The 24,825-nt window shown below is 45.7% G+C and overlaps 1 protein-coding gene across 3 annotated transcripts in view; it reads right to left on the reverse strand.

Moving 5' to 3' along the window:
• Positions 1-24,825, reverse strand: part of LOC144717694 (drebrin-like protein) — a 105,702-nt gene that overhangs the window by 70,895 nt on the left and 9,982 nt on the right. For all 3 annotated transcript variants that reach the window (XM_078593251.1, XM_078593249.1, XM_078593252.1), the window contains exon 2: positions 15,483-15,538. In XM_078593251.1, coding sequence (XP_078449377.1) covers positions 15,483-15,538 — 56 coding nt within the window. The remainder of the gene's footprint in view (positions 1-15,482; positions 15,539-24,825) is intronic.

Raw genomic sequence — 24,825 nt, forward strand, 5'->3', positions numbered from 1 at the left:
GGCCATCCCATCAGATATCCCACCCATTGAACCCCCGGAACATCATATTGAGACCAGCCCTCCGACATGGAAAGAGGTGGAAAACACAGTTCGAAGGGCAAGAACAGCATCAGCCCCGGGACCAAATGGAGTCCCGTACAAAGTGTATAAGAACGCACCAGACGTCCTGAAGTTCCTCTGGAGGCTCATGAGAACAGCTTGGCAAAAGAAGATAATACCCAAAGTGTGGCGTAGGGCAGGCGGGGTCCTGATCCCTAAGGAGAAGGATGCAGTGAACATCAGCCAATTCCGCCCAATCTCCTTACTGAATGTCGAGGGTAAAATCTTCTTTAGGATCATTGCCCAGATGATGGCCGAGTACCTGCAAAGGAATGTGTACGTGATACATCTGTACAGAAGGCAGGAATATCAGGGTTCTCTGGCTGCTTGGAACATTCCAGCATGATCTGGCACCAGATCCAAATGAACAAGGTAGAGAAAAGGGACCTCCATGTAGTCTTCCTCGACCTCGCCAATGCATTTGGCTCAGTGCCCCATGAACTCCTGTGGTCTGCCTTCAGATTTTTCCACATACCGGACACCATCACAACCCTGGTGAAGTCATACTTTCAGGATCTGCAGTTCTGCTTCACCACCTCAGAGTTCACCACCTCATGGCAATGCCTGAATGTAGGTATAATGGCGGGATGTACCATTTCTCCATTGGCATTCATAATGGCAATGGAGGTTATCATCAGATCCTCAAAATGGGTTGCTGGTGGACAGCGAGTCGACTCTGGTTTTCGCCTCCCTCCACTCAGAGCCTACATGGACGACATTACAACATTGACCACCACTGTCCCATGCACCAGGAGACTGCTCAGAAAACTCGAGGAGAACATCAGCTGGGCCCGTATGAAGATTAAGCCATCCAAATCACGCAGCATCTCGATTGTGAAGGGAGTACTCTGTGACCTGAAATTCTTCATCGGAGATGACCAAATCCCAACAGTGTCTGAGCAGCCGGCAAAAAGCCTTGGAAGGTGGTATGATGCAAGCCTGAAGGACAAAGACCAGGTGCAACAGCTGCGCAAAGACATCAGTAGTAGCCTACAGTCCATCGACAACACCCAGCTACCTGGAAAGTTAAAGGCCTGGTGTCTGCAGTTTGGTCTCCTACCCCGGGTGTTGTGGCCCCTAGCAGTGTATGAGGTTCCAATCTCAACAGTGGAGAAGATGGAAAGAGGAGTCACGAGCTACTTAAAGAAGTGGCTCGGAGTTCCACGATGCCTTACCACCATAGGCCTCTATGGAGATGGTGTCCTCAAGCTGCCCCTCACCAGTCTAACCGAGGAATTCAAGTGTGCAAAAACCAGGCTCCAGATGACACTGAATGAATCTCGAGACCCAGTGGTGAGCAACAACGCGCCGACCTTGGCAACTAGGCGCAAATGGGGGCCAGGAAAAGCAGTCCAGGAGGCAACAGCAGCCCTCAGACATGCTGACATTGTGGGTCATGTTCAGCAAGGGAGAGGAGGCCTTGGGCTAACTAGCCATGCTGCGTGGAGTAAGGCCACTGCACCAGAGCGGCAGAAGATGGTAGTGCAGGAAGTACGCCATCAGGAGGAGGCTGCAAGGTGGGCCAAGGCAGTCTCTCTTGCCAAACAGGGACAGTGGACTCGATGGGACAGTGTGGAGAAGAGGAAGATCAGCTGGAAGGATCTGTGGGCCATGGAAGCGAGGCGGTTGAGTTTTTCCATCAGAGCAACATATGACGTCCTTCCAACACCAGTTAATCTTCACCAATGGTATGGTGAAGATCCGGACTGTGCCCTCTGTTCCATGCCAGCCAACCTCAGGCACATTCTCACAGGGTGTAAAACAAGCCTCACCCAAGGACGCTACACTTGGCGTCACAACCAAGTCCTTAAAAACCTTGCGTCCGCCCTGGAGGACAAGCGAGCTGCCACCAACTCCCTACCACCCCCCAGCAGCATCACACCCCTTACGGACGACCTTTGTCCGCGAAGGGGCTAAACCACCGAAGAGCGGCTCTACACCAATAGAGCGAGACCAGCTGCGCTTGGCCCGCGACTGGAAAATGCTAGCTGACATTGGCCGGCAACTTGTGTTTCCTCCGGAGATAGCAACCACCACCCTAAGACCTGACATGGTGCTTTGGTCCCGTTCGCTCAAGAAGGTCTTCATCATTGAGCTCACAGTACCCTGGGAGGACTCAGTAGATGAGGCTTATGAGCGAAAACATCTGCGCTATGCCGATCTAGCTGCCGAAGCACGGCATCATGGCTGGAACACAGAAGTCCGACCAGTGAAGGTGGGCTGCAGAGGTTTTGTGGCAATATCTACAACCAGACTGCTTAGAGACCTGGGAATTAAGGGCCAGAGCCAGCGTTCGGCAATCAGAGCTGTATCAGAGGCGGCAGAAGGCAGCAGTCAGTGGCTCTGGATGAAGAGGAAAGACCCCAGCTGGGCCCCAAAGTGAGAGGGCCAGGAGGTATGCAGTCAACAATGCTTGACTCAGGGAGGAGGACACCCCTGCCATGCATAGTCCCATGAGATGTTGGCTATCAACAACAAGGCAACTCCTATGACTAATTGGGAATGGGACGCAAGCGTAGGATTGATCACCCTGTCGCTGGCCGCCTTTGGGGAGGGTGTATAGTATGAAAGGCCGAAACACCCTAGGAACCAAAGGTTCACTACTGACGATGCGCTCCCCAAATTTCACCAGGCTCACTGTTCATGAACTCTTGGAAGTGCTTGCACAAAGGAGAGTAACATCTCATCCTGTGTTCTTTGGAATCTAAATGGAGGAAAAAACCTGGAGAAAAATCCACACGACCACAGGGAGAGAGACACACGGACTTCAAATAATACAGGCGACAGAGTCGGGTTGGAACCCACGACCTCCTGCATACCAAGTGAGCTAATTAACATCTCGCCACCGCCGGCGCCCAAATTACCTACAACCAATTCACAGCGTGATAAATAGGCACCATAAATATGTTATTAAACCACAGTGTTCGTAAAACTCCCCTCCTTGTATATAACAAGCATAAGGTTTACCATTACAAACAAAAACTGGGATCTCGATTTAGATATTTTATATAATGCACGTAGTAAATACCGAAGCAGGTATTGGTGGGGTTGAATTGCCTCTATTGGCCCTTGAATTTAACATTGAGATATGAACTCTGTAGTCCTGCATTGGTGTCATTTGTCAATGAGCGAGTAGATGGCCCAGTATCAAAACGGTATTACCCAACACAGCGTACAAAGACATAGTCAATACGTTTGGAATGCCCATATCCAGTAAAGCCATGCGATGCAGCCAATTTCAAAATATTATGGTCCAGAATCAACCACATTTCCATTTTAGTGTGATTGGCATCCGAATACAATTACATTCATAGCACTTCTCAGATCGTTGTAAGAGTAACGCGATACAGGGGCTGCAAGCATTGCCAATCCTGGTGTCGCATGCGTTTGATAAGATACCTTCAAGCATCGCTGAACCCGAGTGTTAAAACTCTCACTGGTTTCTACTCAAGGAATCAATTGCTTATGATGCATACCTCCACACGAATGCAATATACACGTAGTTGCCTTAACTGTGAGGATGCTATGCCAATGAAGGTGTCTGTATTTTTATAAGCACTATTAAGTATTCAGAGAAGAGTGGCAGTGCAGTGGTTCACCGACTGTGCTCTGAATCGGGCCATTTTTCTTTAACCAGGTAAGGCCCACTGAGCTATATAGTTCTTTTCAGAAGCGACCTGGCCACAAATGATAGCTCAACGAAGTGGCTTATCATGTGGAAATTGATAGCAGCCAAATACTTTAAAACGCAAGTTTCTAAATGTGGAGGGAAAAACTGGAGAACCAGAAGAAAAATCCACGAGACCACGGGGAGAACACGCAAACTCCAAATATATACAGCAGGCGTCAGGGTCGGAATCGAACCCACGACCTCCCGTATACCTGGGGAGGTAGTTAACATCTCGCCACAGTGATGATGATGAGAGAGAGGGGCACGCAAACTCAAAATCTACAGCAGGCGACACAGTGGGGATCGGACCTATGACCTCCCGTATACCAGGCGAGGTAGTTAACATCTCCTAGCCACCATGATGATGAGAGAGACACGCAAACTCCAAATCTACAGCAGGCGACAGTGGGGATCGGAGCTATGACCTCCCGTATACCAGGCGAGGTAGTTAACATCTCCTAGCCACCATGATGATGAGAGAGAGAGACACGCAAACTCCAAATCTACAGCAGGCGACAGGGTGGGGATCGGACCTATGACCTCCCGAATACCTTGCGAGGTAGTTAACATCTCGCCACCGAGGCAAGTTCATTTCCGGCCACGACTAACATAACTGCAGAGTGATGTCCGAAATAATTTTCAGGCCCTCCTTCACCAACCCACTGTTGTGGTGATGTATGATCAAACCCCCTCGATAAACCAACACAGTGTGGGGGCAGGCCTTCATCCAGCAGTGTACTGGCACAGAGCTGGAGATAGATTATATCAAGCAAACACTCTAATTATAGTCCTTACGGAGCAAACACACCCCCTGCAAAACATACCACGCAGGGACAACTTCTAGCAGAGTTTCCGTTTCACGAAAATAATTTTGCATGCAGCGAGCGCCACGCATGCCGTGCGTTCCGCGAAACGCGACGCGCAGCAGAGGAACCAAGGTCACGGCGGCTCACCAATTTCCAGATGCGCAAGTTGGCATTTTGTCGGCGAGAAAAACCACACTTCTGCCTCTGCACCTTTTTACTTGCCCATTGCTACCGGTCGGGTTGCAACGTGACCCCTTGATGGTGTAACCATCAACCGCATCAGAAGATCAATAGGCCGATGCTCACACCTCCTTCGTGAATGGAAAATAGTGGTTGTGGCCATGCAAACGAAGCTATGGATCATATAGTAAACACAGAGACAAATATAAATACAAATATAGACTCTTAGAAATACATATATTCATAGACATACAAAGACATACATTAAAGACAAGCCAAAGTAGTGCAATTGTGGCCATGCACCCACACTTGGTCCATATTTTAAAACCACTGTCCCTCCTTCAACGGAGGGATAGCAAAACTACACAAATTGTCTCTCCGAAGTCCTCTCATGGCGAGGACACCTCGACACTAGAATTCAGCTCCTCAACATATTGTCATGCGCACGAATAGAATGGAATGTTACCTCTTCACTGATATTGCATCCCACGGGATTCTGTGGTGTGTTACATCTCACAGACAAAAGTCAGCGAGGGAACGGTACTGCACTCTTAGAGACCACCTTAGCAAGTCCGTACCACGTCTAATTTGTTTTAAACCTGGATTTCAATATGTCGTTTCTTATGTAATTAGGCGAGAACCCACCAAACCTCAATGACTATCTTGAGGAAGATCTGGATGGCCAATTTACTGTGCGAATAGTTCTTACATTTTTGCAGGTCACTAAATTGTGCACGTAAATTTGTTTTAAAATTTGTGATATCTTATAACAGTGGCAAGTAGTAAGCTTACTCGAGTCTGTGAATGATGAGAAAACAGCATCACTATAACAGAAAAATCAGCGCAGGCTCGCAAACCATGAATTTCAAACAACAATCAGAAATGCGTACAAAAAGCACTCAACCTCGTGCATTACGCAAAAAATATCAACAGATCCTGAAGAACTGTATTGTGGTCATCTGCATCCTGGTTGGTAGAGGAGCATAACGCAGTTAAATGGGAACTGTTGACTTGTAAACAATGCCCCATGGTTCTTAAAGTCCACTTTATAGCAGTGAATATCTGGTTATTCCACGGCTTCTGCGGGACTTGGTACCGTCCATTCTGTGGAAACCTGTAAAGACGTGATGACCACTGGGTTATGGTGATATCACGTGCCATTAGGCCTCGGCAAGGTAAGGTAATTTACCCTTTTTACCGGGTAAAAGGGTAAAGAGGTAAAGGTGTTGACATGCCAAGGGGTAAGGTAAAGGGTAGGGTAAAGGTAGCGCGAAGTATTACCCGGTAAATACGGTACCTTGTTTACCGCTAAAAGCTCCGTGGAGCAGTCCGTGGCCTCCATTTAATAAGTTATATTTAAAAAAATATAACTTTTTTAAAAACAAACTTTTATGAAATGTACGAGTAATGGCAGAACTCCACGACTCCAGGAAGTGGCCCCGAAGCTTGCCATAACGTAAGAGACCGTGGCCAATTACAGCCAATGTGAGTTGACCGTGGACAAATAGACCAAAGCCCTTCTTCTTCTTTAGTGCTGCCTAACGGCGTGTGCGACTTCACGATGATATTGGTCCCGGTCTAGCACGGCGTGTAGAGTTTGTGCTGTTGTTAATTGTAGCCATGTTTTGATGTTACTGAGCCATGTCGTTTTTGGCCGTCCTGGTCGTTTTTTCCCTTCGATTTTTCCTTCCAGGATTAGCTTTAATAGCTGGTATTTGTGGTCGTTTCGGGCAATGTGGCCTAGGTAGTAACACTTCCTGCTAATGATGGTCTTCAGCAGTTGCCAAAGCCCAAACATAACATAAAAAAATAATGTTTAAAAACAGATATTTGTTATGATAGAATATAGTGTTGTCATCAGTATGACATGAGTATACCAAGTTTGCAGTCTATACCATATTGGGAAGTGGGTTAAAATTGAGTTACAAAATTTGAGGATACAACAACAACAGACAGTGAGTTCAAAGAAAGCGTGTAAAATTGGAATCATCGAGAGTATTCTATATGAATAAAGCGCTCTACCTAGCATTTACCGTTATAAACCTTTTTCATGTTTAGTACCCCAGTAATTACCCTGTAATCGGGTAATTTGTATGGGATAAGGGTAAAAGGTAGGGTAAAGGTAGGCTCGTTGCTTTTTACCTTTTACCTTACCTGCTAAAGGGTAAAAGGTAGGGTAGAGTGATTGTATTGTGGTAAGGTAAAAGGTAGGGTAAAGGTAGGCTCGTTTTTCTTACATTTTAACTTTTACCTTACCTTGCCGAGGCCTACGTGCCATGCAGCAGTGCAGCATTCTGTGCAAAACTGTAAAGACGTGATGACCACCGGGTTACGGTGATATCACGTGCCATGCAGCAGGGCATGATGGGAAGACCCATCGAGTGCTCACAATTACGGATTTCGCTGGACAGAGAGTCCTCGCTTAACACGTGTTCACACAAGGCGCTTTTGCTGTAACACGGTTATTCCATTAGGGAACACTTTGCAACACAGAATATGCCCCCCGTTATAATACGGTTTGTGGGCGGTCGACAAACTACTTCCTTGAGCCGCATGGCTGAGCGATACACGATACAGGATGTGGAATGAAACAGCAGCGCGGCGGCGTACCCTCAGTTATGTGTCCCACCATCTTACTGTGTGTGCGTACATCGTATCTCGCTAAACTTTATCCTCACATTATTTCTTATGGGGAAATTGCTTTCACTGAACGCGTTTTTCGCTTTAATGCGGCACTTTTCAGGAACGCATCTCCCGCGTAAATCGAGGACTCGGCATTTCTGTCTAAACGAGTTTCTCATCTAGTTTGCGATGACCACGAGGTTACCCAGCCACCAACAACGATGGTCAAGGAAACCATACAGTACTTTGACGTCTCAATGTGGGCTGTCATACTTCTAAAAAGTCTTAAACAGAAACCGCGGCTTTAACATCTGGAATGCACCTTCTAGAGCTTAAGACAGGAGAAGGGATGGATAAGCTGCGGTATTGGGAAAAAAACAAAGCAAATGTATAATAACCAGCAGAACTGGTTTTTGCCTATGAAGACCTGAACAAATAAAACAGTGCAATATCAGTGCAATAATTTGAACCTGCACCATCGATTAGCACGGTTAGATACCTATGGTGCGAAAGAAGTTCAACATACATACGTAAAACCGAGAGCAAAGGCAAAGGGTGCAGCCCCGAAATCGCTTGCTCATGCCACTACTGGCAGAAAAGTTCTAGAAAGTCCCTTTGGGCTACTTTGCCATGCCGACCAGACGTCTTGAAAGATGTTTGAGTACCCACGCTGTACCCCAACCACATGTCGATCTGGATTTGGGTTCCGAATGTTCCAAAATAATCCTTAAATACATGTGGAATATCATTGAGAATGAATTTCAATACAATTTTTAAAAAGTACACAAAACTCGTGTTGTGTTGAGCCTACGCATTTAAAAAGTGTCTCTGTTCCGGCTGTGTACCGCTGCTTGTTAAAGTGTCTCCCAGCCACTTCACGCAATGTCAACATGTCGGGTTATGGGAGAAGTGGCCCCGTCAAAAAGGGGTTCCAAAACGGTTTAAAAAATATGTACAAGGCTCGCAACCTCGTCCTCTTTGTCCAATGCCGGGGGTACAATAACAAAAAAACCTACATATGAAAAGGAGGTTTTGTACCTTGGAATCAAACACGTTTATCGAGCTGATGTCAGCGTACCAAAACAACGAGCAGAGCGCGTCTCTGACTCCGGTCCTCGTGATCAGTGATCAGTTTTGTGAACGAAATCAGTGACGAAAAAAATCGTCAAAAAAGTTTGGTTTTCTTTCAGTTTAGTCAAAGGACAACCGAGCGGGCAAAAATCATCAAGCGTGGCGACGACTACGACGACAAAGCAAAGACCAAAGCACGAGCCACTTCGACGAGACACATTTAACCAGCGTGATTGGAGATGCAAGATGCACCCAGCGTTAATCGTACTGCATCATCACAACGAGAGTCATCATGACCCCATGTTACAGACAGGACACATGAGCAGCGCCAATGCATAAACGCTTTCAACCCGAGTTGGAAAGCCTGAAAAACCACGACCGAGGCTGCGCAGGTGCCGCACAACACAAAAGGAACATCTGCCCAGGCAGCCCAGATGCAGGGTTTGTATACACGGTAGAGCATGCCGCTTCATGAGGGGCGGGGATGTTTGGGCATGCTTGCCCAGTTTAACAAATGAAACTCCGCTCCGGTGACTGTGTTTGCATCATGCGCGTAGCCGACGATCCCACGGGCCACACTTTTGCAGGCCCAAACTCGTTACGATGAGGCGAGCAATTCCCACGGCCGCTGTGATCCGCACCGATTATGCGTTGTGACGTCAGGCCTGGATGCGTGCTTGGCGTTATGAGTGGAGCCACAGTGGCGAGATGTTAACCACCTCGCCTGGTGTGGCGAGGTGGTTAGATTTAAAACACATTTCCTTAGAACTGCTTTTTGTGTTTAGTTTGTTGTATATAGTTTAGTGGGCCTTATATTGGTAAAATAAATAAAAAATACCTTTCACAGGAAAGATAGCTATGATTTACACAGTAGAGTCCATGACGCAAAAGTCTATGTCAGCCAAGATCTGGATGGTAACTTGACAGGGTTGCCGCTTTTGTTTGCAGAGGTTTGCGGTTCGAGCCCAGTGGCCACCCTGGCTAACACTGTCGGGTGTGTCAACCGTAGACACTACGTATCGTCTGCTCCACAATGAACGTGTAAAAGATCCCATGACGTCATCTGCAAACGAGATGGCCGCGTGTGCCGGTGTCGCAGTCCAAATTGCTACATTTAAAACATTACTCGCAAATGACAGTGCAGCCAATTCTCCTATAATGACGCGTGTTTTTTTTCACAACACGAATTGGATAGAATGCGATGAGTGTAATAGGGAACATGTTTTTTATAACACGAATGCAAATTGGATATAACGCCATTGAGTGAACAGAACTAAGTCGCGCGAGTAAGAATAAGCAGGTGTATGGCTGCCTCGGCATGGCATCACACAAGGCGGGATGCCTTGTGTGAATCAATGAAGGTGCGTGTTTTGCGATAATATTGCTAAAGGTTAAACACTGTTTTCATCCTTCAATATCTGCAATCCATTACAACTTAAGCTCACCACGAACTTTCTTACAGCAGGGGCAATGCCCGAGACCGCACCATAAACCCCGTGTGTGACCTTGATAGCGTATGCCACTTTAAAATTGTAACATGTCAACACTGCGAGTGATAAACTAAAGCTGTGAAGACTGTGAACCTTTCACTACGCCAGCCACTATGCTAGCTCGAGAACTGCTCTCCGTCCGTGGTGGCAAGATGTTATCTCCCTCACCTGATATGCAGGAGGTCGTGGGTTCGATCGCGACCCTCACGCCTCGAAATTTGGAGTTTGCATGTTCTCTCTATGGTCACGTGGATTTTTCTCCAGGTCCTCGGCGTTTTCTCTCCACATTTAGAAACATGCGTTTAGATTTTTTGGCTGCTATAAATTTCCACATAAGCCACTTTGTTGAGCTCTCATTTGTTGACCACCTCCGATTAGCACGGTTGGTTATGTACGGTGCAAAAACAGTTCAACATTCATAGATCTATGGCCAGGTCACTTCTGAAAAAGTGCTAATAGCTCAGTGGGCTTTACCTGGTAATTAAAATAGTCTAAAATAGTTTGTCTTTAGTTTAGTTTATTTAAAATAAAACCAGCTCAAGGAGAATGCAGGTGGCGTTTCAGTTACAATAGCGGCTTCCCGTCCACACAGGAAGCCGGTTTCTTGTTTGAGAGCCGCGCAGTGCGGCCAGGAAACCGCATGGCAAAGCCGGACGGCAACTGGCCTCACGCTCTCTGACGGTGAGGCCACAAGCCGCAAATCGCTTCCTGTGGGGGGGCGGCGGTGGCGGCGCACAGACCACGAGAACCACCACCCCACCCTCCCCTGGCTTCCCCCGACCCGGCCACAGAAACCGTCTGCCAAGCGGGACGGCATCAAAACGCGCAGTCGGGCGCCAACTCCTCCTCCCCCGCCTGTGTTCGCTCCGCTTCACGGAGCGCCGTTGTGTCGAGTTACGACGCACGGACGGGCATCGTAATGCGGTGTCGCTCCGAGTAGATTTAGGCGTGCGTGGAATCGCTCCTCGACACAAACACACCACCAATCCTTCGTTATGCAGCACCTTTAACAAAGCTAAAAAAAAAAAGAATGTGATTACCGTGCCTAGTTTGTACATTTCTAATTGGAGACTTGCTATGATCATCTTCGTCAGCAATGATCAACCCACTGCTGGATGGATAAAGCCTCCCGAATGTTGCCGCCATCTCTCACTATGCTGCGTGTGATATTAGGGAGCACTTCGTTCACAAAAATCAATGTAACTATCCATAACGATACGAGCAGTCACATCGGACTCCGAACCGCAAATTAATGAATGAGAACACCTATTGATTGATACATTTAATTCTAATGCTCATGATGTATGCAGTGATTCACGTGTGTGTATTCGTATATTATATGTTCTATGTTATTTATTAACATTAACAATGGAGTTCATATAGCAGTGGTTCTGAATCTTTACTGCAGCCTTGCACACCGTTGGTTCTCAATTGTAAAAAAAAAATGTATGTTAATACATACATAGGTTTTATGAAACACAGTAGTTGCACCTACGTACCCAGCTCAATTTGCGTTTCGATTATTTACCTTCAAAAAAAATGTGGCCATGTCTCGCACCACCCCAGAAAGGGCATCTCGCACCCCCAGAGGATGCGTGCACCCCCAGGTTAAGAAGAAGAACCACCGATCTAGAGGGTCTACATTTACTCGCCCTCATATGGCAGCAGCAGCAGCAACATTCTCAATCTACTCATAACCCACAACCGCGGCAAGTCATTGACAACGAGGTGGGAACACGATTACTGTACCCGCCCCGTGTACAATACATGAAGATCCATTTCTTGAGCCTGATAAAATGTTGGGCCAAGAGCCATTTGAAGACCTGCAGTATCAAGGTCAGCGTAAGTATGTCTATAACAGGCGCAACTAAATTGATTCTAAATTGGCCCAAGGGAGATGCCAACCGGGTTCAAAAATTTACAAAGGCAAACACTCCCCTTATATCCCTAATTTGGGAGAGTGCAGTTATTGAGCACATACTGAGGCAAGCGTGTCACGCACGATGGTAGTGCGGCCAACAACACCGCACCAGGATGTCTTTGTAGCCCCCAGATGTTTACACACTGCGCCAGGTACTTATTTAAAGCCGAGTCAACCTTTGTAAGACACGGGACAGGCTCATGTACCATTCGCTGCCAACGCAAACTGGATTACAGTGCCGTATGCCAACCACTGCGCGGCCACCGTTCCCCCAATGTGCAACGATAAAGACCCCAAAGACAAATATCCCCCGTATAGCCTTAACAGAATGTTGTGGCAAGTGCTGTTAGCGAGCACCTATGAAGGCCGGCATGGCACAACACAACGCTCGGCCGCCTTTGTTTCCCTCGTGGCGATGTTTACACACCGCACCAGGTACTCATTTGAGACCGAGTCGACCTAGGGAAGGCCCAGGACCGGTTCAGAAAATCGTCACTGAATGTTGGCCGTGAGCAGGAATCAAATTCGCGTCGCCGGGTTGGTAGCGCAGCGTGCTAACTTGCTAGACTACCGCTCCCCACACAAACCTATACACACACATGCAACTACACACACACAGACATGCAGCCTTGACTCATGGTAATGAGTCAAGTGATTGTCAATTCTGCATTAGCTTGCGGGATATTTTTACAAGTCTGTTTTCACCGAGGCAGCGGTGCAGTTCAGGCCCACAAGCTGTATAAACACACCGAGAGGAGAATGTGTCTGCACATTCACACTTGCAGCAACGCTAGGAATGTGCAAGTGTTAGGCACCGACCGTATCCTGACATGCACCCACGAGGAGACCTGACAAACAAATATGGCCCCACGCTCCTAATGGCACCTTATTTTCACGTGGTGGCCGCGACTGCTGTTAATTACCATCGCCCCCCCCCCTTCCATGCGTAAGTTTTCAAGGGCGGCGGATGCCTCTTCAGATTTATTCGCTGACCTGTGAATGAAGAAGCAACTCCGTCACGGTTTGTTCGAGACTCTACGTCAAGTCCTGCCGAGACGGGTTGGCTGGGAATGCCGCTGCTCTTTTTTCGCTTACAAACAGCGCACTGGCATTGAAGTACGATGGCTAGCCCTGTCGGATACTGCTTCCAGCAAGACGTTCATTATTTGCTCCATTATCTTTGAAGAATGGAAGAATGTACTGTAATGCCATTCATGACATCTTTTGCAAAATAGATCCGAGGCAAATCGTGACTTAAAGCTTTCGTGACTGCAGGAATTCATATTCTTTGGGTCTTTCGGTAAAGTCACATAGATAGGTTCAAAGAAAATAACAAAAAACTACGACGTTTCGATCGCAACACAAGCGGTCGTGATCATACGTGAATTTACCGAAAGACCCAAAGAATATAGATCCGAGACAATTGCAGTTACGTGGGGAGCAGTTCACTTACTTTTAAAGATGCTGAGGCTCAAATTCAGGTTAGTTTAACCATCTTTATTGCTCCAGGCTCAACAAAGCAAGTACCACTTTGTTCAAAGTCAACAGTGGTTGTCACATTCATGACTACTGGGCGACTGCCATGGTAATGCGGAAATTCCACCATTCGCTCAAGACGGCAAACAGAGGACGAGCACCGCCCATGTTTACTTGAGCATGGAAATACTTAAAACGAGGTAAATTGGCCCACAGTGCCCGACTCTTGCAAACTATGCCAAGGCGTATTTAATATCCACGTTACAGCTTACTGCACCCGTTACATTATATTATCATCATCATCAGCCATGATCGATGCATTGCTGGATGAAGGTCTCCCCATGCCATCGCCATCGCTCATGGCCCCACGATACAACCGTCCATCGAGCAACTGCACGCAATTTAACGCCTCCGTCTCCCTGTGGCGGACGTCCTCTTAAACGCATTCCCCTCCTTTGGCTGCCACACCTTCGTTATTCTCACCCCGCCGGCTAACGTCCCTTTGAGCGACGCTTCCTGCCCATGCCCCACTCACCTTTCTTGGGCACTACGTTAATTATCTACAGACGTTACCCAACAGCTCTGTGGGAAACCTGTCAACCCCATGTAGACTGGCTCGGTGAAGAGCGTGCCATTTGAACGTATTGGCGGTACACCGGTGCAGCATAACACACCGGTCCTCAGAAAAAAGGTGTGACGAAGTCGCTGTTGCCCTCGAGTGAGCCGCAGACTCTCCATCAGAAGTTGCCCTAGATTCAGCAGCTGCTTTACCATTCGGATGTGTGACACCATGAGTCGTAATTTTTATATGCAAGAAATTGTTCCGGAAACCCATTGAGGAACCGTCCAACCAAGTCTATGGCAGGAGGCAAATCTGCCTGTGCAACATGGAGCCAATCGTCATCAGGCTGGGTGCTATATGGCAACAGACTGTGAAGCTTAGTGCTCAGCTGCACGTAACAATCATCTTCCGACTGCTTCAACATCACGAGAACTGATTTTGACGCATTTTCTTACCGGGGTTGCGAATCGGGGGAAAATAAAGTTATTGCAAAATTGTTCTTTTTTTATACTGCGCACCACCGGTGTACCGCCAATACGTCCAATTGTAATTTGGCAACAGGCCGCATAATTTACATTTAGATATTTTACATATCAATGTAAAACGAAAAACAAATAAAACGGCACTTTGCATATTACGATAGCAGTGGACTATTTTTGTTGTAATGAGCATGTCCCGAGCAGCACATTCATATGGAACCGTTCAGCTGAGCTAAGCAAATGCACACTGCACCTTGGCTTCTCTCTCGAGCAGCAAACATTCACGCACTGCAAAACATTTGTAAGGCACACACGGTGCTACTGCAAAGCTTGAGAAATACCGTCGCAAAACTTGACACCAAACGCCCTAGAGCAACACAATTTCAGTTGTACAAACGTGAAAGTGGTTCCTTTTGTGTCCTCAATGCCAACTTAAATATTTTTTTAAAATCAACATATAAATGTAGACAATCGTTTCTACGGTCATTGATGACCGGGCTGAGATCATCAACTCACTACACTTGCATAACTATTCTTCAGTCATGCGTGGCGGTCTTAGAATGAAAACTCCGAATTTCAACAGCGCTGGCTCAATTCCCTGACAAGGGAATAATCCCCACGCAACAGCCACTCACCAAGCTTATTCTGACAGTGTCAGCCCCATGAGCCACAGCACCTCACCCACACCTCGAATGAGCAATGCACTTTTTCTAATAATAATAATAAAGCGTAGCTCAGTTTGCCCAGGATCTATATAGCTGGAATGCTGTGCGGACCTAAATGGCCGAAGGAGTCGCATCGTGGTGTGGATGTTGTGCTGAAACGTTTGCGTCAAATCTGAACTCTCATTCTGGTCAGGGAAACTCAGTGTCTCCCGAGCTGTTTCACGTCTGATGCACGTGGCAGCCCCCACACATCACTCAGTGCGCTTCCAGTCACGGACGCTGTGGAAAATCAGTGGGGGGCTTTACCTGGTTAGAAATAAAAACAAATGAAAAAAACCCCGACAAGGCAAATCTGACGTAGGCCAGAACATTCTATTTCTCTGCCCGCCCCGCCTTGTATGTCGTGCGAAAAGATCGTTCTCTTGAGTGTCAAATCCTTACCTCCGCACATAACCAGCTTGAGGTCATTTGTATTCCCTTCATAACTGAAGAGAGCCCTACAACGAAAGAGACAAGACAAGGCACGCGCCATTAATGGACCATTAATGATGCATGGAAATTGGCTTTGACATTTACAGCAAAAGTTAACGAGGCATCGAGCAGTAATCAAATCAAACAATGTAAATATTGCACCTCAATTAAACCAGCGACAAAAGCAATTGAACACCCGAGCTGTGACTTGTTACGGCAACCCTAGAAGCATCAACCGCTTGTGACAGACAGCATCGTTAAAGTCCACTTGTAACAGTTACAAACAGGGGGCCCTGGGCAGTGCTGTGCTGTTAGTACTGTGCGAGGAACTTCCTTACTCCTCTTCATCCCCTATGGGACATAAGGCTACAAGTGCTGTGCCAGTATGCCGTCTCATATGATTGTGTTAGAACGTGAAAAGCTAAACACACACACAGGCCCAATTTGGCTCCGGCCACAAACCGATGTCGCTTATCGTCAATTTAGTCACGGCTCAAGTTGCGTTTTTTGAGTGAATCCTTGAACGCTGATGTAAAAAAAATATTCCATTTTTTATCTTACATTTATTTTCAATTTAAAATCAGTTTAGTTGCGGCAGCCATTAAATTATGTATCACAAGTAATGTTGGTGCCAAATGTTGGTAGATTTTGCGAGTCATCGGGAGATCGTAATCTTGTACAACATTAGAGTACCATAATGATAATTATAGTGATAAAGTAACAATTACATAGTAAAAGTGTAGCATTATTTAACTGGCCAATACAAGCTTTGCTTGGGAAGCAAGAGGGTAATATGAATAGAAGATGATTTTTCACACAAGCACTGTGCAGTCACAGCCAATGGGGATTAAGTCACTCATAATTAAATCGTCTAATGAACATTTCCATGCAACCTGACATTGGGGAAACAGACTCGCTCACAGCAAGTCATCACTCGGGTTTGTAATTTACTGTACTTTTATTTTACTAAGTAAGGCCCACTGAGCTATGTAGCTCTTTTTTCAGAAGCAACCTGGCCACATAATGATAGCTCAACAAAGCGGCTTATCACGTGGAAATTTCTAGCAGCCATTACACTCTAAACGCGTGTTGTCGATTCTAAATTTGGAGGGAAAACCCGGAGGACCCGGGGGAAAAGCCACGTGACCACGGGAAGAGCAAGCGAACTCCAAATAGAGAGGCGTCCGTGTTGGGATCGAACCCACGACCTCCTGTATACCAGATAAGGTAGTTAACATCTCATCACCGTGGCCGTCCATTACAATCTGCAATCACCCAACTCATCGTGGATTAATGGTGGTGCCCAGATACACCGTTTCGTCACGGGGACAGGTCTGGCTATTTTGAGAATTGGTCCTTTGGGAGCAGGTCTAGACGTTAAAATAGCATAAGCATTCTTTCCTGTACTGTACTCCATTGATGGAAATGAAATGTATCGTGTGAAGTGCACATGTGGTTGGAAGACAATTCAACGGTTTGGTTGTTTTGGGTCTTTTTTCCTCCTTTTAAAGCTTTCAAAGTAAGAACATATACAACGTTTGCCGCAGCTGTTGGATGTCTAGGGACTGAAGCAATGTGAGACCGGGGATTTTTAGCTTTGCCCGTCAAAATTATGTCCTGTTTTTAGTTACTTAACACCAGGCTTGACAACCGTTTACCGTCAAACATCACAACTTTAATTCAAACACATTTTTCCAATATCTGGTAAAATTGCACGGATATCGTTTGCAGGAAAAAACTTGATCATTTACATTCGCAAAAAATTGGACAGCAAAACAATGATTGCAAAGTTAATTGCGGCACTATTGCTCACAATATCACCACCTCACTACGGAAGTTGAGAGTTCAAGTCCAAACCCCATCATTCCTCCTGGGTCGACAAAGTGAGTACTCATTAAATGTGGAAGGACAGTAGGAGTTGTTTAAAGGCAAGACCAGTCCCCATCAAAATAATAGAAAAAAACGACTGTGCCCACTGCTCGCGTACTGCGGTTTGAGATGCGGTCCAATGTAGATGCGATATCCATCTCCAAATTGCAGTTTTTACATCATGTGAAATTTGCAAGAGGCTCAGGACCGCCCTATGGTGATAAGCGCTGCCCATTGCTTGGTGAGCGTGGAAGACAATTTAGATCAATTATGTTCCTGTGTGCTATTGTGGATAACTTGAATTGCATCAGTAGATTGAGAATGGTCGGTAACTACAGTAAGATGGCAACACTAGAACATGACAGCTGAAATAGGCATCGCACAAGCACCACATAAATGTGATAAATGTAAAATCTTATTACCCAGAGCATAAATGCCAATTTAAAAACGTATATATTATTTTAGGGTTGAAGCAGTGACGTATTGGCTGGCACAACTGCACTATCAACCCAGAGACATAAATTTGCTTCCCAAACAAGGCCAAAGTCAGTGACAAACTGATATTGCTCTCCGAATATTGTTATAAACGTTATATGTGTATTATCATGTGCATCCACGAATCACGGCGAGGTTAATGTTCCATTAAGTGTGTTGGGCAATGTACACAATATACAGAGACAAATGTAACAATGTTCACCTTAGTTACTTTAGAGAAAATGAGATAGATGGGGGGAAGAAAAAGGACAGCCCAAGCCGGTGTAAGCCGGCTCAATAATCGAGTTTTTTCTTTTCATGATTCTCTTCCGGTTGAATGCAAAAGAATGAATGCATTCATTCACACACAAAAAAAACAACAGGTGCATGTATAAAACACATGACTGCATTCACATCCAATAAACCTATGGATGGGAAAATAACAACACTGCGGAAACACCAAATGCTGCCAATGAAAATACATTTCCCAATGTAAAAAACAAATGATCGCAAAAGCATCAAAGCCTCCACAGTTCGAAAAGTTTTCTTGGCAAAACCGGCGAAGAAGAGACACTGCTGCACACAACAAGGACACTGTTGAAGCAGGGATTTAAGTTGACGGTTTAAGGGCTCTCATTGACTGGTCTTAACCCACGTGATGGAACGAGCCCCATGCTTGCCAGGCTTCCACCCCCAACAAGAATCGACCCAGAACTGCCTCCTCCCGAGCGAGCCGGGTGTTGAACCGGCCGTAGCGGCTGCTACGAACAGATCGCTGCCTTCACCACCCTCATATAAAGCTGGTTTCCAACGTCAACACAAACCGAGCACAGCAATGGCTGACCCCTCCGCCTCCGCTGCTGCCCATGACACTGCTTGGCATCGTGGCCTGCTGCGGGAGTTAGCCACAATCATCGGATGCCGTTCGACTGAACGCCTAATCGACGGGATGCTCAGAAACCGTACTTGCAGGGTGAACACCTCGCTGGTGAACACAGCTGCAAGAGATGTATGAAGAATAGCCTACTCCCTCAATGCTCGGTAACCAGTACCGTCACTATTTAATATTCACATATAAGTGACCTGCCATGTACATCGTCTCGCAAGTTCATATATGCAGATGCTGCATAGGTTACAAACCTCAAGAATATTGTAAATAGTCTAATAGATAATTATCTAACTTTATTGGAGACATATTTCCGTTCACGGAGACTCCGACCACATCCCTCCAAAATCACAAGCGCTTCCCACTTGAACAACCGTGCAGCAGAAGCCACCCTTGATGTGTCCTTCTGTGGTAGCCCAGTGCACTATGACCCCATTCCAAGATATCGCGGGGTCATCATGGACAGAAGCCGAACCTTCAAGCCCCACATGAAACAGATCTATGAAAAGCTTAAAATTAAGAATCGGCCTGCTGCACAAACTTGCAGGAACGACCCGGGGGGTCACCTCAGCTGATGCACCGCGAACTGCCACCACCCTATTCTTGGTTCTTTCGGTAAAGTCACGTAGAAGGGAAACAATAAAATAATTAAAAGATTAAAACATTTTTAGAAGGGAAACAATAAAATAATAAAAAGAAAAAAATTTATTTTATTGTTTCCCTTCTACGTGACTTTACCGAAAGAACCAAGAATATGAATCCCTGCAGTCACGAAAGCTTTAAATCAAAATGCCGCCACCCTCTCGCTGATCTACGTGGTGGCACAGTCACTGCGCTTCCAGCTTGGTCCGCAAGCTCGAACACAAAAACTGCTACACGCACAATTAAATAACGCAATCCGCCTCGTAACGGGAACACTGCAACCGACACCAATCCCCCTGCTTCCTGTTCTGACACCTGCCGCAGGTTTGTCTCCAGCGATCAGCCACTGCTGTTGCCCAAGTTTCGTTGACATTAGTTAAATGTAGATTTGAAGCTTTCGTGACTGCAAGGATTCATATTCTTAGGTTTTTTCGGTAAAGTCACCATGTAGGTAAAACATCAAAATAAAAAAAAAAATCACGACGTTTCGGAGGCAACACAAGTCTCCGTCATCAGGTGGGACCGTCACAGCCAGATTAGCTGCCTCACTTGATGCAGCTAATCTGGCTGTGACGGTCCCACCTGATGATTATTAATTTTGATGTTTTACCTACGTGACTTTACCGAAAAAACCTAAGAATATTAGTTAAATGCATTCAAGTATTATTTCGGCCAATCATGAAGCCACAGCGAGGCCTATCGGAAAGACAAACACAGACAACTCTTCATACCCATGACAAAAGGTCAAGAAGTCAACATGCCCACTCATATGGACAGCGACACATATCTCGCCTTTGTTTCCGTCTGGCACAATCTGGAACTACTGTGGAGTTCACACCTGTGGCATTCAAGGGTCTACTCATACAGTATATCCATCCTGTGCTAGGTCTTCCCAAATGCTCGTCTCTGCCCCTGTTTGTGAAAACAAACGTGCTTGTGGCTCGCATTATGCACGTGACTGACTTGGGCCAAGAGGTGCGTCGCTTAGCGTGCATGCCATTGGTCCATGGCAGGAATTGTGTTTGACCAAGGTAATAAATAACGTCAGTGTCCAAATATAGACACCACACTAAAATAAAATGGAGAAGTTCTAGAGAAAACACAACCTTATAATTCAAAGCCTCTCCAACCAATCTCAATTCATCAATACAATATTTGTACTCTCTCCTGCCACATTACAACACAATTCAATTTGGTTTTAGAGCAACATGAAAACAAAGAGTGGTCTGGCTTGCCGGTTTGCTAATGTGTGCTCATGCTCTCGAGCGTACGTTCAGTCTAGCCACAGGCAGAATCAATACCACATGGCTGGTGTGTGTAGTTAACAAATATTTTCCGAACGCATTTGACTATGGAAAAAAAATCATCCTTAAGCAATGCGCTAAAAAAAGACCAGGGCCTTTGGAATGTATTTTTTTTTAAAGGCTCTAGAAGGAAATATTCCGTGAATTCCTATTTCTAGCGATCACCATACTTTGCGTAAACTGCAATGCCAAGCTCATGAAGAGACCATCATTCACAGAGACCAGGAAATATACCCAGAAAATGAGCGGTAAGAAATATAACTTCACTCTTAAAGATCGATCTCCATGCCCAAATCGTTTGTAAGTCACAGAAATAACTCATTGCAGACAGGCAACTTGGAAGAAAGTGCAATTTTTCAAGAGCACTACTTTAACACAGGGCTCCTTAAATATGGACTCATGCAGTAAACCACTGTAATCTGTGCACTCCTTCAACAGAGGAGGAAAACTAAAATGGCACGAATGTTCTCCTGCAGTCTTCTCGTAGCTGGCAGGCCTCGACTTTGGCATTTAGTTCATGAACATATTGCTGCTACCATCATGCACAAGAACAGAATAAGGATCCTTAAACATAAGTTTTCAACAAGAACCATTCCAATATTTTTCCCGTTCCATTATCAGCCACAATCAGATGCATTCTACAGGGTGAGCATGAAGTCCCTTTGCATGAAATCTGTTCTCCAGTGCATTATGCCCTAGCAATTGCAGAAATACTTGAATCAGGAAATAAGTGGACCACGAACTGCAGGAGGATATGATCCGATGTGGCCGTCCTGAAGCCCAGACCTGACACACAACACGTGACAATAATTCCCTTTGGGAGGTAATTAGTATCACACGTTGTGGGGAATTAATCAAGGAGAATAACCTGACACTTAATATTGGCAATGTTGGGAAACTCAAAACAGCTGTGCGGAACTGCTTTTGTACGGAGTAGGCAGCCATTTACTTTGAAGAATCTGTCGAGGACAAGTTGGGCACGAGTGTCCAGCTGTGCGCTCAGAATGGAGGGCCACACAAGGAGGGGACCCCCTTTTTAATAGGACGCCACGGTGGCGAGATGTTAACTACCTCGCCTGGTATACAGGAGGTCACGGGTTTGATCCCAAACCTGACGCCTGTATATTTGGAGTTTGCATGTTTTCCCCGTGGATTTTTATCCGGGTCCTTCGGTTTTTCCCCTCCACATTTAGAAACATGCGTTTCAAAGTATTTGACTGCTAGAAATTTCCACGCAATAAGCCACTTTGTTGAGCTATCATTTGTGGCCAGATCGCTTCTGAAAAAGCTATGTATATCTAACTCAGTGGGCCTTACCGGGTAAAATAAAATAAAAACATTATTGTATTTTAGTTTCATCAAAAGGCACACTTTGTGGCCACCCTGTAGAATAAAGAGTTGTCGCCAATCGGCGACATAAAACTATTTAAGTACTGGAGTTTTGAGGAGATAAACCACGTGAAATTGTAAAGAACTAAGAAGACCTGTGGGCGGCGACATTGATGTATAAAATATGTAACCAGCTTTGTTAAATATATTGTATTGATGATCAGTTTAGGGTCGTTCTAATAAACGTACCCATGAGAAGTTTATGCAGTTTTAAAAGCGTTACTTATTAACCTGGAGAGAGCGGTGATAGGGCAACAAAATAGATGTTTGCCTAAATTCCAGTGTCATTCAATTGGACGATAGAAATATCGATAACTTCAATGTTTGAGTATTTCAAACAATCAAAGCAGCACTGTTTGGGAGGCCCTCGTCTGAAAACAAAAGTTATACATGACAGTATGATCGAATATCAAGCGCCACAACAAGTTAAAGATAGCGTCTAAAAACAAACCGCTCGTTTACTCTGCGATCCACCTCTACAAGACTGTTGCCTGCAATCCTGAAAAGGAAGGACTTTTGTTTTTAAAATCAGAATGTTATTGCCATGCAGTCCACAGCTTCCTTGCTCGCAGCAGTCCCCAACGCGGAATTGTATTGCTGCCCAGGTGACAAACTGACCCTGACTACGCCCATTGCTCGGCTCAAAGGAAGTCCGCCATGTCTGTATTTAATGTTTGTATCGCTGGCACAAGTCTCTCCATTTCAGAATCCTGCATTTTTTAATTTTCTTCTTCCAAAAACTTGTGGCCAAGCGCAATACTCTGCCTTGCCGACAGCGTACAGGACGGGGAAAGCCATAAACAACATATATATTTCATATATGCGTCAGTATCCTTTGCTTAACAATGTGAAAGAGCACTGAGATTGTGTTATACCGAGAACAAAGTTGACGCCAGTTATGTATATAGCCAGTTACTATGTTTGCAGAGCATATTATTATTAGTATTTTAAAGCGAGGTGATCCCTGTAGCTCTTCCGCTCTTGACAACCATCGCCAAGAGCCCTGGGCATTAACGCCGAACCCTAAGAACCCTAACGGTGCCATAGCCTGGCTCTAAGCTTCGAACATTCAAACTAAACCATAATAACCTGTAAGGGCCTTAAACTGGCTGTCTGAGCCTTGGTAAATAAAACAAAAATGTCGACCGTCTGCTGTAGACCCAAAAATACCGCAGGAGGGTGCCATCGACTTTCTGGTGGCACACACAACTTGTGACTACCGCTTTGGTACCAGATGGGTTATGGACACACCGGGATACGAGCGGTAATATTATTGTGGAACCACAGGGTCTTTAACGTCGCCGGTACGGTAGAAGGCCGAGGAGGAACCTGGTCGCTGCCACAATGCTTGGCCCTTTGCGAGAGCCGGATGCAAGGGGGTTAAAGCTCCCAGCTCGACAAGAGGGCCACGCAGGGCATTGTTACAACGTGTGATGATGCACCACACCACCACTCGCTTCGTTAGGCCACCGAGATCTGCTGTTGTCATGGACACAATTATCAACAAGTGAAATGGCAACGCAGTGATGTGCTACGGACCCCTGAAGCTAAACAACAACCAGCATCTTCAAGACACTTCAGTGAAAGAGAGGACGATCTAAAGCTTTTCGTTCGAATACTTAAGAGTAGCTCTCGGATGGCAGGGGCTGACTGCACAAGACTCGCAGGATCTAACAGAGAGAAGCAATGGCGAGTGTGTGGCGATGGCATCGGCGGCATGAACAGCATCAGGCCTTGGGTCAAATACAACTGTTACGATGGCATTTGTGATGAATTTCAATTGCAACGTAATATAATTGTATTTTTAGCTAACAATGCTGTTCTACTACTGTAACTATAATCACAATTGACCACAGGTCTGAACTGCTTTTGGCCACGATGACCTCTTGACCTTTAAAAATCTAATTCATTGCAGCGTCTAGCTATTCTCCTTATTTATCCACCGAATGTTGGCCGTTAATAAAAGTAAATTCCATTTGGTAGTATAACAATAATGCATAAACACTATGTATATAGACTCAAAAGCTGTCTGTCCATGTGTGGGGTGTATGGCTTGCTTATGAAAGTCAGACAATGGGTTTGGCGCAGACAATTCTTGGGAGGTTAAGGGTGGAATAAATGATAAAGTGTTTGTGTGGCCAAGGTTGAAGGGGATGAGAGGAACGGCAGCTGAAATATAAGCACTTAATCGTGAAGAATTACCACTGAAGAATTATCAATCGTACAAATCACATTCTAAATGTACAGTGCCTGAATGTTCTATCAGAAACAGGGTACAGTTTTCCTATAATGCTAATATGTAAGGATATCAACAGCAGCAAAGCGTGATGTTAAACATGTGCATGCGTACACACGCCATTAATGGGCATGGCCCCTTAATGCAATGCAATGGGATAATGTAATTGTCCAATAAAATGTTACGGTCTCATTGCACTGTGCTGAAAAAAATACATCCACCAATCCATTAGTAAACCTCACTCAATGTGCAGAATGGAAAATGTTGAGAGCTGGGGGGGGGAATCACACATACGATTGATAAAACATTTGGCACTGATTTTCGGATCAAGCAGCATTATGGCTAACGTCACAATGCAGCCTTGGGAAGGCCATTGACTGCAACAGACAGCCTCAATCCGAAAACAGGCATTTTACAGACAGTTGTGTAAAAGACTCGAGGCGGGGGCAGCGTCAACAATGAGCGTGCACTTTTCTGCTGTCTCAGCAAGTGTGTGGGCCAAATAGGTCACGG

Source organism: Lampetra planeri, chromosome 4 (assembly GCF_965212315.1).
Source record: "Lampetra planeri chromosome 4, kcLamPlan1.2.h2, whole genome shotgun sequence".
NCBI lineage: Eukaryota > Metazoa > Chordata > Hyperoartia > Petromyzontiformes > Petromyzontidae > Lampetra > Lampetra planeri.